Below are 16,177 nucleotides of genomic sequence, written 5' to 3'. Positions count from 1 at the left end.
CCAGTAGATGTTTATTCCCCATAATATTACTAACGGGGTTAGCAGCGCAAATATTAGCCCCGCCTTGTTTATGGATTGTTTGTACACTCTGTACTGACCATAGAAAATAATTGAAGGATTTGACATGTCCTTGGTGGCAAGATGGTTAAGTGAGTAAGACGCTGGTTTGCTAACCAGGAGGTGTTGGCCAACAGAGTTCCATGGGATTTTCCGGCGAGGTTGCTCCTTAGTAGTGGTGCAGAACATAGGGCCTGGCAAGCACAGTGTTTAGTTGTTTCGATGGGACCAAAATCAAAGATCCCACGTGCATCGGCGTACAGTAAACCAAATATGACGAAAACATTGGTGGATATAAAAGGAAAATTATGAAAATTATTCAATCCCGCAAAATAAAGTACCCGAAATCCGAGACTTTGAATGATCATTGGGTAGGGCAACAATGATATAGCCCCCCCCCCCCGGGAAATCGACTCGTGCGCCTATGCCCGCAAAAATACCATCCAATTCGAAAAAAGAGTTAGCTGTCTAGGAAGTTTCCCGCATAGCAAACGGTTATGGGCGTAAACCCGTCTTCAGAAAAGTTGGACGTTAAACCCCATATCATCTTAATTTGACAGGCTAAATTTCGCGCAATTTGGGGGTTGGGGTAGCGAGTATAACGTCAAGTCACCGGGGTTATTCTAAAGTAACATCGAAAGTCTCTTTTTTTCAATAATTAGTTTGCCAGAATGATCCGAAGCTTATCGATTAACTTTCAATATTCTTAAATACAAAATTTTATTTATCAAAAAATACACGGAATGTAAGTTACTACAGCGTAGCTATAGCTGGGTGTAAGGTGGATCTTCAAGCATCCTCGTTAGCCATCCCCTATGGAAAACGTTCACACTTGGTAGTATTAGTTCAGTGTGGAAAGTGATAGATTAACTTCATGGATTGACCTCTTCTTAATCCGATTTAATCCCAGCCGTGGGATTATATACCATTGAGATTTTGATTTTGTTTTCTTAATCAAACGTTTCAATAATCAATTGGAGTCCATTTTACTTTAGCGTGGATTAAGCCGTGGAAAATTAGAGATTTTCTGCATCCAATCCCCCAGATACATGTAGACTAAAAATAGGTTATATTTATATGATATAAAATAATCTTCCATAATTAATATTATTAGGTTATCACAGATCAATATACATGTTTTATCTTGGTAACATATCCTCTAAGTCAGCCACTATAAACGCTATCACAGCCCAGACAGCCGAACATAGGTCCATTTCATGCGGGTTTTGTACTGTCATCGTATCACCATTTGTATGATGGAAATATGAATATCGATCGTTTTGATTAAGTAAGCTACCACCGGGAACGCCTTTAGACGTCCAATAGAGAATGTCTTCACCCCTCTGTCCGGATAAAACTTGGGTAGCTTTAATTGGTTCCAATAACTTGCTAATCTCACGAATAATTTCTATTGTAGCGTTGTTTCCGGTGATTGCGATACCCGTGGGCGTGAAGGTTCCTTCGTCCGATTCCATAACAAAATCAAATTTGTGGACTTCTTCTTTGTGCTGTTGCCAGTAACTTCCAGCTCCAAATGTGCCTTCTTCTTCGGCTGTCCAAAGAACTGCTCTTAAGGTGCGTTTTGGTCTCAGGTTTAGTTGTCGAATCAAAGACAGAGCTTGCCAAGAAATAAAAGCTCCACCGCCGTCATCCATAGCGCCTTGACCAACATCCCAGCTATCCAAATGACCACTAACGAGTACCACTTCATCTGGGTACGTACTACCTCGGATTTCAGCCACGGTGTTTCTTGATTCTACTGACGGTAAATTTTCAGCGTCCATTTTCAAACGAACCACAATTTTGTCTCCTCTTTGGGACATCCTCCACATCATTTCAGCATCTTCCACGGTAATGCATGCAGTTGGGATCTTTGTAACGTTAACTTGGTAATCCTGCCAACCCGTGTGAGGACTGTTAATTGACAGAGCCGTCACACTTCTAATCAGTGAAGCAACAGCCCCAACTTGTGCCGCAGCAGTTGCACCTTTTCGTCTGTAGGCGACTGAGGTACCGTAATCGACCCATTTCTGATTATAGACGACAATCTTTCCTTTGGCTTGATCTGATTTTCTTTTCAACTCATCAAAAGTCCGCACTACGAGCACCTCAGCTTCTATGCCTTCTGGGGGAGTCCCGATACTGCTTCCAAGACCAAGCATTGATAGCGGATGATAACGCGGCTTAAGCATCACTGCGGATTCCTCGCCTCTCACCCAATGTGGCACCATCGCCTTTTCACCGTGAACATTTTCTAATCCATCTTTCGTTAATTCTCCTAGCATGTAATCGATGGCATTTTCTAGATTTTGCGAACCAGCGATTCTATTTCCGAACTTGTCCGTAAAATTTGCCAGGCGGTTGTAGCTCTGATTTTGAGCAGCACCATGGACGGCGAGATTAATGATTTTATTGGCTATGCATCGTTTATTATATATCTCATTTTTAATTTTGTTCATATCAAATGCGTTAATACCCAGCAGAAGGGCTGACGTGATGACGACGAGATGAACGACGATAGGTGTCATGGTGTGGTGTTCTTACCTATCTGCACGCCGGTTTAAGCAACGTTCTAAGCTTACGGCAATAATGGAATTAACCGAGTTGGTCTCCGAGTATAGTGTTCGTGGTGGGTTTTTTTCTTTTTTGGTTTTTTTTTCTTTCTTTTTTGTTCTAAAACTTGAACTCTTTGGAAACTTGAAACTTGAGTATAGTGTTCGTGGTGTTTTTCTTTGGGGTTTTTTTTTTTTTTTTATTATTTTTCTTTTTTGTCCACCACTGGGATTCTGTTAGGTTTCTGTTCTAAAACTTGAACTCTTTGGAAACTTGAAACTGAAAAAAAAAGAAACAAGGCAAGATATAATTATACAGTCCGCTACCAAATATAAATAGATAGTTTCAAACATAAAAAGTGCAGCGAAAATTCTTCAAACACAGACATTACGGAATAAAATTTAAATATAAAATTTAAGATACACCATCAATCACTTCTAATTATGCCGTCTGTTTTAAGTTTACATCGGTTTCTATTGATTTCTCTCTTAGACAAATAAATTAACAAGTACGATCGTACTATGGACCACGAACTGAACATGTTGTTGGATGAAATTCAAAAATATAATTCACCAAATCGGTGCAGAATTGTCAAAGTAGAACGGACTTGAATTGACGGAGCCTTGGGCTTTTTCGAAGAGCGTCAACCCTAGAAGAAGAAGAAGAAGAAGAAGAAAGAAGAAGAACAACAGGGTGAGTAGCGGTTAGCGACCAGTTCCTGCCCCTCCCCCCTCCCCCCAAGATATAATTACAAGCCAGTCCAGTAGTAGTATGGGTAGGGGTTTGGCATCCGCTTCAAGGCTGTTATCCCAGACAAATGTTTCCCATAATCAATTCTCGATGCCATCTGATGGATCCGATTTTAAACAGATTTGAATCCGATCTACGCTTCAACGGCAGTTGATTATTAACCGTAAAAATGGATAATCGAGAGTGTTTATTATCGTAACTACGGTAACATTGACAATCGAGGCTACAGTATTATTGAAATGAGAATTTCTCGACCCAGAGTGAAGTAATTTGACTGAAATTTTCAGCATATTCCCGTTACATTATCTATTTTTTTTAAAAACTATTATCTAATCTTCCATAGTGCCGCTTTAATTAGATATCAACACTACTTGTGGTCCCTAGGCCAACCTTATCACTGGGTCCACAAGTTTATAGAAATGTGGGGGGTTTGGTTGGCCGAATGGTTACGGCCTGTCATGGAGTCAACTGGCGGGGTTTCAATTCCCCGGATGTACGTGGCAAGGAGTAAGGTCGCCTGCCCAACCTCGTGGGTTTTCTCCTGGTCCTCCGGTTTCCTACCACTGCTAAAGACCCCTACGCGCAAGCGAATTATTGAAATAAAAATTGAACCATGTGTTAGTCCCTAAATGACCTAGTGTGTCGAGTGGACGTTAAACCCCATTCTCTCTCTCTCTTTATAGAAAAGTTGCCGTGTTTCAGTATCCAATCTTGGAACAAGTTTATGCTATAGCACACTGTGCGACATATTAGTTTTAGTGGACCCCCGGATCCCCGTGGGCCCTTTAGGCAAGTGTCCTGCTATATACCTATTGGTTAATCCTACCCTGCACACTCAACACCAACTTTCGGGGGGTGGGGGTGGATGGCCGAATGGTTAGCACGTGCGTGCTGTATCATACGGCCTGTCATTGAGTCAACTGGCGTGGTTTCGAATGCCCGGTTTTTCGTGACAAGAGTTGGGTCGCCTGTCCAATCTCGTGGGTTTTCTCAGGGTCCTCCGGTTTCCTCTCATTGCTAAAATTAAACCATATGTTAGTCCCGAAATGTGTCGAGTGGACGTTAAACCCCATTTTTCTCTCGGGACTAAAATATGGTACACATTTATTTCAGTGGGATATGCTATAAGTAAACGACAAACGTGCCTCGTGCACGACATCCGTCACTATATACAAGTTACATTTATAGCTATACATTTCAGATTTCAGACAAGGCATGTCTGATAAACTTTTATCTTATATGTGCGGTTTTTACGGATGATTATTGATAATAAAAATAGGTCAGGCCATTCAACAGTTATTATCTTTATTGTTCTATCGGAAAATATATAGGTCTCAAAGAAGATCATTCGGATTCTGTCGGCCAAGATAAGTTACCGACAACCTGTACACTTATGTAGACATGTTTAGACAGATTTAATTCTCAAATTTATTCATCTAGCTATTTTTTTCTTTTTAATTTTTTTTTATTTGGGGTAGTATTTAATGAAAGTAATTGACAATTAATGATTATTTCTTTATTACGGATGTTACAAAAATCGAGATCTTTTTCATCAGTACAGCGTATAACTAAGTAAATAAAAATGTAAACAAAAACACGGGAGGTCGACCATTTTTAACAACAAATTGTTTATTTCCATTGAATAAGGTAAAAAAAAAAATAGGTCAGTTTTTAATAGGTCTATTACATTTCCCCAAAATAGGTCAGTTTTTAGTATTATATTTTGCTATAGCAGTCTTTGATTTACTCCCAAATAAAGTGCTATATTTGATAAATCTGGCGTAGTATTTCGATTTGTTGATGGTGTAAATCTATAGGCTACGATTATATTTTCGTTTCGATATATTAAGCGGTGTCAGTGTGTTTACTAATTTTTATTTTCGTTTTCGGCTTTTTTAAAAATTGTCGACAGTGGAACACAAAATCAGCTATAAGTATTTCTCAACATTGACAATCTGTGCAGGAACTGCAATTTTAAAAGTAGACATAAACCCTTTTTTTAGTAGACCTAATTTTAATTAATCTAAAAATATTTCTTTGAGGGGCTAATTATATAATCTAAAATTTAGCCTACTCTTTTTTAAGCTAAAAATAAAAACATATTAAAATATTTAAATAATTATATATTTTGATCCGTCTAAAAAAATAATACCAGTAGAATTATTGTCATACATGGGCCTGTCCCTAAATTCAGTGCATTATATAATTAGGTGTTGGTAAAACGGCTGGGCGAGGGAGGTCAAAAAAAAGTTCTCCGCGGTGGGACCCCACATGAAGGCTTGGATCATTAAAAAAATGAAGGGCGTTTTCATTCATGTATACAATAGTAAGTAAAGTTTCCGAGTGCACGCATTTAATCCAGACATGTCTATATAGTTATACCTTATAATATTTACTAACTCTATCAGCTCGGCCTTCCTTGCTATTTCACTCAAATAGATTACACTGCGTCGGTATAGCTTGTCGTGTCTAGTGTTGAGCCAAGATCAATTTGCTCGCCCTGTCTTCGTTTATACCGCACTGACCCATTTCTTTACACAGCTAGTTGTCTCAAATAATGACGTCACTATGACGAAAGCAATCCAGTGTGATACGGTGAGCTGCACAGGGTTTAGACTGGGTTGTGGTTCTCGTCTGGCCAACTTATTCGCTTAATTAATGGCTATTTTACTTTAGAAGGGTATTTCTATGCAGGACAACGACTGGAGAAACGAAATATTACTGTTTTCATGTATGTATATCTGGCTTTATTCTATAATTAGCATTGAAATGTAGGGCAGATGCCCGTCGCAGTCTCGTGATTATTGACCTCTTCCTTCTGACTAGCGATTGTCATCATGCACGCGGCGGTAAGAGTGCGAGTTCATAGGCTTACTTTTGGCCTAATTTATGGATAGGAAATTTTCTATAAAACCTCATAGCAATAATATATTTACATATATGTAAGTGAATTGGATCTGACTGCATATTACTACTGTCAACAGGTCCGCGTGCAATGGCTGGTAGGTTGCGTTGAGACTTCCTATTCTCTTATTTCTACAGCCGCATTGTCCGCCGCCATATTTTATTTGGAGTGGTCGTGCACGCGGCTTTTTGGTCCATGTTAGAAATGTGGAAGATTTTCTTCAATGTTTATGATGATATTGTGATTAAAATGTCGGTAATTGAAATTTTGGAATCTTTTATTTCTCCTTTTTTAGCATACCGTACCAATAGTATAATATTTTTAGACCTTATTATTAGGTACTGAGTGATATATCATATAATTTAAAGATACAATCTGTGACTGGTGGAGTCGTCCTAAATTTGTTTTTTAAATATTGACAATTTTGAATTTTAGGATTTCTGCTTAAAGTGGCCAGCAATAAGTTCATGTTAGAATATTTGTCTGACTAACTATATAATTAATTAGCCTAATTGCTAAATTTATGTACTACTACCGGTACTGGTAAAGTATAGGCTATTAAATTAGAAATTATGACAATTTAAATTAAGTTTCGATGTGTATATATAAAACACTTTTAAATAATATCCCATGTTTCTTTGTAACATGATTTAATTGTAAACCATTCCCATATTAACATACACTATTTTGGAAGCCAACAAATTTAAAAAGTGGGGTTTTCAAATGTATATATATTTGAGATTAGTAGGCTTAAGCTGTAAATGGCCAAAATATTAAAGGACAATATTGGTGTCAGTCATTATCACATGTGATGGAACTGGTTAAACGTTTCAAATATAATTTTATCACAGAGATCATTGCTATGATAGATGCGTTTTGAAGATTTAAAAAAACAAAAGTGAAGAACGCTAAAGGAAAACACAAGTTATCCTATATAACTGACAGAAGTGACGAGTGATAACAGATACACAGGCAAATTTCTGCTCACTAATAATTCCTTCGAAAACCAATAGTTGTTATTTGGGGCTGTGAGGATATCTAATAATTCAAAAAAGTAATCGAATGTCACTAGATAAGGAAAAACAAGAAAAATAGAAATAGTCTGAACATTCCCATGCTTTTATTCATTTTTTACTTAATAAAAACAATATAATGCACAATCTTTTGTATTTTTCTCGTCTACTCTTACACCTTTTATAGCAATGATCTATGTGTTAAAATTATATCTGAAACGTGTTTAACCAGTTCTATCACATATATATGTGATAATGACTGACACCAATATTGTCCTTTAATATATTATATTTTAGACTCAGGACATGATTTGAGTTATATGAAGTAATAACAATATTGAGCCAGTAGTTTACGGTGAATGGGGTAGAGCTAACATTTGGAAACAATTTAATACCTTTGACCTATGATATTTGGTAAGATTTTACAACCAGCACTAAGGTTCATTGTTTCTAGTTTTGACAGGTCAGTTGGCATATGACAAATTGCGAAATTGAAACAAAATGGGGTTTAATGTCCTATTTTTCTGCACTGACTGGGCTAATGAAGAGAGGCATACACCACACAGTGTGCTATGAGGGAAATTTTTAAAGGGCAGCAGCGCTATGGCCTACTCTTATTTTGAATTCCAATAATGTGTACACGGTGTACTTCTTGTACCATTCGAACGACTAAACACGGTCTAAAATCCTGAGGAAATTCTCAACCAACACCGGGAGCGAACCCGAGACCTCCTGGTTAGCGAGCCAGCATCTTACTCAATGAGCCACCATGACTCCCTTCCGATATTGAGGTGGGAGAGACTCAAATTTTTCGAATTAATTAAAAAAGGGCAATGATGGCACATTCTCCAAAGATGTAATTTAGCTTTACGGTACATACCAACCTAACACAGCATTATTTTGGTTGATTAGGTCAGCTGTTAGGCTGACTGATGAAAAAAAAGAAACCTTAATTAATACTAAATTTCATCAATTCTGAACAATTAGTTTCAGAGTTATTGCTCTGGATGCACTTAAAAGTTAGATGTGGGCACAGAAACACAATATTTAAATCTATAGGAGGGATTCTCTCTCCCCAGTGTCGAGAAATGTGTATCAAATTTTAAAGGTTTTCAGTAACTACTTGATAGAAATGAAATGGGGTTTAGCATCCTACTTTCTGTGCACCATAATGAAGATGGGCATAAGCCATGAAGTGTGCTATGAGGGAAAGGTTTCCCCGGACAACAGCCCCGACCTAACTTATTTTCGAATTCCAACTGCCATGACTTGAATGACCTCGCTGTTTCGTCCCACACACACAAGTGTTGACATATTTTGACGTTCACTTAGCTGCTGTGGGCAAATGTTGTTGTATTTTTTAAAACCAATCTAATTGATTGATTGTTTTTTAATCAAATCTAATTGATTAATTGTTTTTTTTTACACAAATCTAATAGATTGTTATTTGTGTTTTTCAGATCCATCCAGTCCTTAAAACATTATAGTCCATACGTATTATGGACCCTTCCATAAAGATTAAACCAGAGCCAATTGATACCGAATACGAACAAGCATCCACTAATTCTCCAGTTAATTACAGCAGATCAGGAAAAAACTCTTCACCTTGGGGATCAACATCTCAAATCAGAGACGTCATGTCAAAGGGAAAGGATTCCAACGCACCCAAACTGCGTAACGTTGTTGACAGTTTATTGCAAAAAAATGAACAGCTTCTGGCTCAAAATGATGCAATTGCTTTTAAACCAAATCCTCGGATGTCGCGCATGAATTATGACTCGAGAAAATCAGAAGCCGGTATTTTGTGTGACAGCACATTTCTAGTGTCTCAGTCGTCACAAGCTAGAATAACCAAAAGTCGCGGCAAGGAACAGGACCTCGTAGCAGGAAGGCTATTACGACCGCGTAGTCCGACAAGGCGATGCACTCTTGCAGAAAAGGACAAAAATCATTTGAACATGGCAATAATGGAATCAAAACTGCAAGACAGGGATAGTGAAAAGGTCTTCCGCGTTCAAAAACATGATTTAGTGTCGGCCATTTCATGTAAGGCCATGTTTTCTTCGCAAGAAGGAAAAATAGCCGCAAATATTGACTTGACCTACTATTGGTGTAATTTCTGTCCATATGTTTCGACGAGTAAACCAGCTCTTCTAAGTCATATCATGGATCATCGCTTTAATTGTAAATACTGTAAATATCAGTCATTTTCGCGGGCTGACGTAATAAGACATTCGACGAGGCAACACGAGGAATTTTCTGGCATGGCTACATCGTTGAAATATTGTACGTTGCTTTCCGATTATTTACAAGTCAAAACACAGTCTACAGAGGAAGAGCGAAAGAGAGCAGCCGAAGATGACAGCGAAGATAATCCAAGCAAAGTTCGTCGCGTTGAGGACGAAAACGATGAGGATAGCAATTCCAGTTCGTGCAATGGCAGTCAGTCTGATAAAATTCATAATAATGAAGATTATGAGTTTTTCGATATGGAAGTAGAAGAAATTGAAGAAAGTAATGACCATGGAGTCGTGACAGAAGAACCAATGGAGGACCTTCCCCAGTTGCCTCAAATATCGTCGAATTTCAATAATAGCAATACCAGGCCGAGGAACACGGCTATTAGATCTAAGCCCTTCACAACTCCACAACAACATTCACCAAGCCAAAATTATTCAAGCGAAGCCACAGCCATGCAAATTGTTCCAAATATAATGGGTCACCAGGCAACAGTGCAGACGGTTTCGACCCCAACGTCCAGTAACAATCGCCCTGCTATAAAACCCAGAGCTAAGAATACACCGCTACAGAAAACGCCCACAAAGCCGGGATCCACAGTATCATCAAGTCTGTATTGGAGTTGTGGTTATTGTAGCTTTAAAAGTGACACTCAGTGGAAAATTAAACATCATTCTGTGTCAAAGCACGCTGGTAAACCACATCGCTACGTCGCGCTAATCCTTCCAGCCGGGGCTACAGGCTTAAATCAGGAAGAAGACAATGAATCATCATCAAGCGCCACCGAGAAAGATTTAGAACTCGATGTTGCTGAAGATTCAGACGACTCGAACTCAAATCAGTCGTCAGGTAAACGTAAGTTGCATTTTGTGCATGTATCTAGGGTGGGTTATACCTGACCTAGGATGGGTTATACATAACCTAGGGTGGGTTATACATGTATTTAGGGTGGGTTATACATGTATTTGGGGTGGGTTATACATGTATCTAGGACAGGTTATACATGAATCTAGGGTGGGTTATTCATAAATATAGAGAAAAATTGCATTTAACGTCCACCTGACACAAAAAAGGTAATTTTGTGACTAAACTGGATGACCCAACAAAATCCATGGTTGTAGGACAGGTGCCCACGATGCCTTATCACATACAAGCTATTAGAGTGATAAATATTTATTCGCATCACTGTTGAAATAACATTGACTTAAAAAAGTAAATTAAGAGTAAAAACCTCAATTTTTGTAACACGGGTTGAAATAGAACCCCTAAAGATAGAAAAATGTGCAAAATTATTATGAAAGGGAGGAGTTATAAATTATCTCCCTTTAAGAGCTCAGAGAATAATTGTCTGTTGCTCTCACATATGCAATTTGTATGTCAGTATGGTAGATAGATTGATATATTTGGCTCAAACCTGTACGACGTAATAAATGACCTATTTATTTATGGTACAAAAATGGAGGAGTTATAAATTATCTCCCTTTAAGAGCTCAGAGAATACATGTAACTGTCAGTCACTCTCACACATGCAATTTGTATGTCACTATGGTAGATAGATATATTTGGCTCAAACCTGTACGACATAATACATTTAAATAAATGACCTATTTATTTATGGTACGAGAATTAATAATATTCACTCTTTGTCTTTCTAGGTTCAATTAATGGAAAGCAGACAGCAAGAAAAAGTGGAAATGGTTCCTGGAAAGTGAATATAAAGTAAAAGTAAAGAGTAACAAAGCAGCTTTAAAAAAGCAAATCAAAAGACAAAACATACCCAGAATCTTCATGTGTATTGGAATATGTAAAGTTACAACTTTGAAGTTGATATCGATGACTTACGAACAAAAAACTTTATGAATGAAAATATTTGATACAAACTGATCAAAGTCGTCATTTCATATACATATTGTTTATTAGTCAGTTAAAATCATTACGTAGGTGTCACTAAGTTCTTTAAACCGTGACTATTGAATACTGTAAAACATGAAATTATTGCGACATGAAATTATTGCGAGTTGGGGTGGTGAAACATAATTGCGACATGAAATTATTGCGAATTTCTATAGTGGGGAAAAAATTATTGTGACATGAAATTATTGCGAATTTATATAATTTTTTTTTAAGTAAATTTGTCTATAAAATGTGGTAGATTGTTAATTTTGAGGTGACAGTCGGCTCTTCAAAACATCGGTTGATTGGTGATCATTAGTAACAGCAAATAGTGTAAACTTGTCATTTTGTACCAACCTTCGATACTTCTGTCTACCATTGTGATGCATTTGATAATATTTATCCATTTTTGTGAAGAAAATCGATGAATTAATTTTATTTTATCAAAAAAGCACATGAACAAAAAAACACCGCTAATTTTATCTCCTATTTACAGGGGGTGTAACTCTGTATGTAATATTATAGGAGGCACTAAAATGTCTGTTTAACAATAAAGTGGCAATGGAAAAGAGATACTAGATGATCGTGACAAAACTCGGTACTTTTATTTTATTCAATCAGTATCAAAAAATGTGTGGTTACGCGTGAAAACAATGACCAGGTTAGTTGTTTAATAAAACAAAAGATTAATTAATAGATAATCCCGGGTTACATTTCTTTTTACCTGATCAGTGGGAGTCCAGTTAATTAACTACTACTCACGGGATTAGCAGGGATGTTACAAAGAACGACAAGATGGTAACATTCAACAATGGCCGTTGAATGGGCTATTTTTGTTAAATTTATTTGTAAAATAGTGACCGCTGGCCGCTTTAGAGGAGTGACCATTGAATAAAGAGATGAAACAACAGAATTTTTACGGGGGGAATTTATCGTGACCGTTTACAAGGAGATGTCGCTGAATAGGAGTGGCTGCTCATACAGATTCTAATGTACTTATTGGGACTCTTTTGTGTGAAGAGTAATGAGGGGGGAGTAATTCAATATGGCCGACATTTTAACGAATTTTCACGAAATTATTGCGAACATGGAATTATTGCGAGAGGGCCTCGCTCGCAATTTTCGCAATAATTTCATGCTCGCAATAATTTCATGTTTTACAGTATACCACTATTGGTTGGGTTAGTAAATGTATAATTTCTAACCACTTTCTATACATGTACATACTAAACATTGTTGTATAATCTGGTTTTATGGCAAAAGTTGTTATTACTATTGAATGATATATACCACTATTGGTTGGGTTTGTGTATTCAATAGTGCTGGGTATTAAAATTAGAATTGGGTACTAGAAGTGGCATCTTTTACTAATTAATGACAACTATATAATTTCTAACATTACAGATCAGTTTAAAGTAATGGTCCATTGTTTGATTTAATGACAAAAATTTTCATTACTAAACGTTCTAGGTTCATAAGTCATTGGTATCAGGGGCCTTTTTCACGAAATTTTAACTAAGATAAAATCCAAATTTTAGTAATTTGATTGGGTATTATTAGATTGATTTTAGTGCTTAGCCAATCAAAACTGAAGTATCTACTAAAATTTGAATTTTATCTTTAGTTTAGATTTCGAGACACAGGGCCCAGCTTAACAGAGATATACATGTATATATGTAATCATTAATGTGTCCCTCTTGGGTTGAGAAATTTTTGAAAAATTCCAAGAATAATCAACTCAACCACAGTTTCATGTCTTCAATTGTCTTCACATGTCCTGTTATAGATAATTGTATATTAGTCTGATTTCACACAAAATTTGTGTTAATATTTTGTAGATTAGATTTTAAATCAGTGACAGTCCTGTGTTGTCAATCAACAATAAAACATCTATTGTTCTTTTGTTAGTCAAACTGATTGGATTTGTCTCGGCCTGCTCCTAAACATTAATAATATGTACTGTACCATTATTGGCTTGAATATTTTTGATAAGCAAATATGTATTTTATATCCCAGGTTATTGCCCAATGTTAATCTTATTGTAGATGTAATGTGGCATTAGGTATAAGAAAGCAAATCCAAAATTTACACATAACAAAAAAAAGAAGTTAAAATGATAATCTTTTATGAAAATGAATTGCACAAACATAGTTATATAGGCTGTGGCTCCAACCCAACTTTAGGATATTGCACAAAAAGGTATATAATATAACTACATGTACCTTTCCCCATTGTGTATTCCAAAATACATGTACTCTTTTTATTCCCTCTCAAAGAAGGTAATACCGTTAAATCCAATATAAGGGAGGTAACTCAGTTAATATTGAAAGCCAGGGTATTGATACAAGTTAAAGTTAGACACAACTCTTTTGGTGTAGGGTACAGATTTATCGTTTTTCAGTGTTTTATGAATATAGGTCCAGCACAAAGTTCAAATAGTCAGCTAATAGTTGATTCGTGCCTAACATTTTGTAAGGTACAACCAAAAGCATTATTTCCAGGTCTGTACTGACAACTTTTTTGTATTAAAAGTTGGTGAAGTTTGTCCATTAGGATCAAATTGTTAATCACTCCAACCTCTGCATTTATACAGTTCATTTTTAATCAGCAGATCCATCCACTGCTAATTTGTAGTTACTTAAGGAGAAAAATCTGATTATATATACCAACTATTTGATTCACATAGATGTAACTGTGTTTTGTTTACTCCGTTACTATGACAATAGATTATGTGTATATACATTTATGTTCGTTTTGTGTATATATTATGAATTGTAATCATGTGTTTTGTATATTCAGCTATTCATTTAAAAGATCATGGCTTAGACAATAAACATGTAGTATCATCTAAATATCAACAAAATCTGTCACTTATCTTTATAATGATAATAATAATATCTTTATTTCGAAAAGGGTGAACAATCTAGGTCTGTATGTATGAACCTTTCTGACACGTTGTGCCCTTTATAACAAAAGCAAAACAGAATGAAAAATAAATACAACAACAGTTATCAATTGATATGAATATGAACATTTAAAAAAAACACCCCCACCATCGCCACGACTCTTGATTCAGTCCTATTTAGAAGTCTTGACTGAGTGGCAGTATAATTGACTGGTTAGAGAACTTCCCAGTCATGCCATGAAATTAGAATTTTAAAGAAATTGATAACCTTTAAACACAATGAATACAGCTAAATTTATAGTTTTTATGTGGATAAAACCCTTAAAAAATGTTTATATAAATTTATTTCCTTCAGATAAATATTTGAAGTGAAAACAATTAGGTCAAAACATAATCATCTGGCAAGTGTATTGGGAATCTTATACAAGATTTTTAAAAAATGAAATATATCTATACAAGTCCATAAGATAAAAAATATCTGCAATGCAGAAGATAATTATGTGATGTTTTTGATATAAAATACTTTTGCCAATTATTTTACCTATAGAATCTTCTATGTGATGTTTTTGATATAAAATACTTTTGCCAATTAATTTACATAGAGAATCTTCTATGTGACTTTGTTTGATATAAAACATTTTTGCTAATTATTTTTACTTGAATCCATGAGTAAATATTGTTTTATTTGGTTTGAAAAGACATCATAAGATATCTCCAACCTTGTGGGTGTACTCCGGTTTCCTCACATTGCTAAGTTATCTCCAACCTTGCGGCGGTTTCCTCACGTTGCTAAGATATCTCCAGCCTTGTGGGTGTACTCTGGTTTCCTCACACTGTTAAGATATCTCCAGCCTTGTGGGTGTACTCCAGTTTCCTGGCACTGTTAAGATATCTCCAGCCTTGTGGGTGTACTCCAGTTTCCTGGCACTGTTAAGATATCTCCAACCTTGTGGGTGTTCTCTGGTTTCCTCCCACTGCTAAAGACAACTACATGCAAGCTAATTATTGAAATGAAATTGTAATGAATGTTAGTCCCGAAGTAACCTAGTTTATGTCATGGGACATTATGGTCTTTGGCAATAAATATAATTTCCCCAGTAGTTTGAATATGTTTTCCAGTCGCAGGTCATGTCATTATTATCTTGACAATGTTGGAAATAAATCTGAATATGAAATGAAAGGAGATTTAATTCCTACAGTTCTGCTCCGACTGGGCTCATGAAGAAAACAGAACACAACTTATACCAAAATGGCAAAATAGTAAAATGCATGTAAGAAGGCTTTAATTTTAATTATACATGTATCTTTGATTTGTAAAATTGATAATTAAAATAATATTTAATAATTTCTGTAAGTTTTTGATGGTTTGGCATTGAAAAGAGGAGTAAGTTGATAGCGAAATGAAATGGGGTTTATTGGCCTACTGTTCTGCTCCGACTGGGCTAATGAAGACGTGCTATGAGGAACATTTTGACAGGACAGCGACGCTACAGACTTCTTTTATTTTGAATTCCAACTGTCAAGGGTTTGTTGACTAGATACACTTCTTTCCTTGCCAACCATGCAGGTGCTGAATCTGACAATTGGTCCTAGCCAGGATTTGAACCATGGAGTTGTTCATATGCCATGCAATGGGCTGTGAGGGGTGGTCTGCCCGGACAGGTAGGGTTCGGTGCCTGAATGGTTAACGCGTGCACATTGAATCAGAAGGTCTGTCATTGAATCAAGTGGCGTGAATTTGATTTCCCACTTCTATATGATATGGAGTAGAGTCGCCTGTCCAACCTCATGGGTTTTCTCCGGGTCCTCAAGTTTCTTCTCATTGCTAAAGACCTCTACGAGCAAGCGAATTATTGAAATAAA

At 36.4% G+C, this 16,177-nt stretch overlaps 2 protein-coding genes across 9 annotated transcripts; one reads left to right on the top strand and one right to left on the bottom strand.

Moving 5' to 3' along the window:
* Window positions 1-760: 760 nt before the first annotated feature.
* LOC130012558 (carboxypeptidase Q-like) lies at window positions 761-6,433 on the bottom strand. Of its 3 annotated transcripts, none has more exons than XM_056100744.1 (2): window positions 6,297-6,433; window positions 761-2,889 (listed from the first exon to the last, which is right to left on the bottom strand). In XM_056100744.1, the coding sequence occupies exon 2, from the start codon at window positions 2,583-2,585 to the stop codon at window positions 1,197-1,199; it is 1,389 nt and encodes a 462-aa protein (XP_055956719.1). In that variant the 5' UTR covers window positions 2,586-2,889; window positions 6,297-6,433; the 3' UTR covers window positions 761-1,196. The 3 variants fall into 3 exon arrangements, with proteins under 3 accessions (XP_055956719.1, XP_055956720.1, XP_055956718.1); XM_056100745.1 differs by lacking the exon at window positions 6,297-6,433 and adding an exon at window positions 5,761-5,904; XM_056100743.1 differs by lacking the exon at window positions 6,297-6,433 and adding an exon at window positions 5,743-5,903.
* LOC126819778 (uncharacterized) lies at window positions 3,146-15,663 on the top strand. 6 transcript variants are annotated; one of them, XM_050548005.2, is made up of 3 exons: window positions 3,146-3,303; window positions 8,739-10,371; window positions 11,172-15,663. In XM_050548005.2, exons 2-3 carry the CDS (start codon window positions 8,778-8,780, stop codon window positions 11,237-11,239), a joined length of 1,662 nt encoding a protein of 553 aa, XP_050403962.2. In that variant the 5' UTR covers window positions 3,146-3,303; window positions 8,739-8,777; the 3' UTR covers window positions 11,240-15,663. The 6 variants fall into 6 exon arrangements, with proteins under 6 accessions (XP_050403962.2, XP_050403967.2, XP_050403960.2 ...); XM_050548010.2 differs by lacking the exon at window positions 3,146-3,303 and adding an exon at window positions 5,940-6,091 and having other exon boundaries at window positions 8,739-10,365; XM_050548003.2 differs by lacking the exon at window positions 3,146-3,303 and adding an exon at window positions 5,941-6,091.
* Window positions 15,664-16,177: the final 514 nt, after the last annotated feature.

The sequence above is a fragment of the Patella vulgata genome, chromosome 4, assembly GCF_932274485.2.
Source record: "Patella vulgata chromosome 4, xgPatVulg1.2, whole genome shotgun sequence".
NCBI lineage: Eukaryota > Metazoa > Mollusca > Gastropoda > Patellidae > Patella > Patella vulgata.
Note: the sequence above shows the minus strand (reverse complement) of the source record. Positions and strands in the feature narration are given on the sequence as shown.

Bases quoted from the DNA above. Each gene is read 5' to 3' on its own strand.
- LOC130012558 (XM_056100744.1), bottom strand. From the start codon at position 2,585: ATGACACCTATCGTCGTTCATCTCGTCGTCATCACGTCAGCCCTTCTG.
- LOC126819778 (XM_050548005.2), top strand. From the start codon at position 8,778: ATGGACCCTTCCATAAAGATTAAACCAGAGCCAATTGATACCGAATAC. The intron at 10,372-11,171 runs GTAAGTTGCATT...TTGTCTTTCTAG, and splicing joins AAATCAGTCGTCAGGTAAAC to GTTCAATTAATGGAAAGCAG.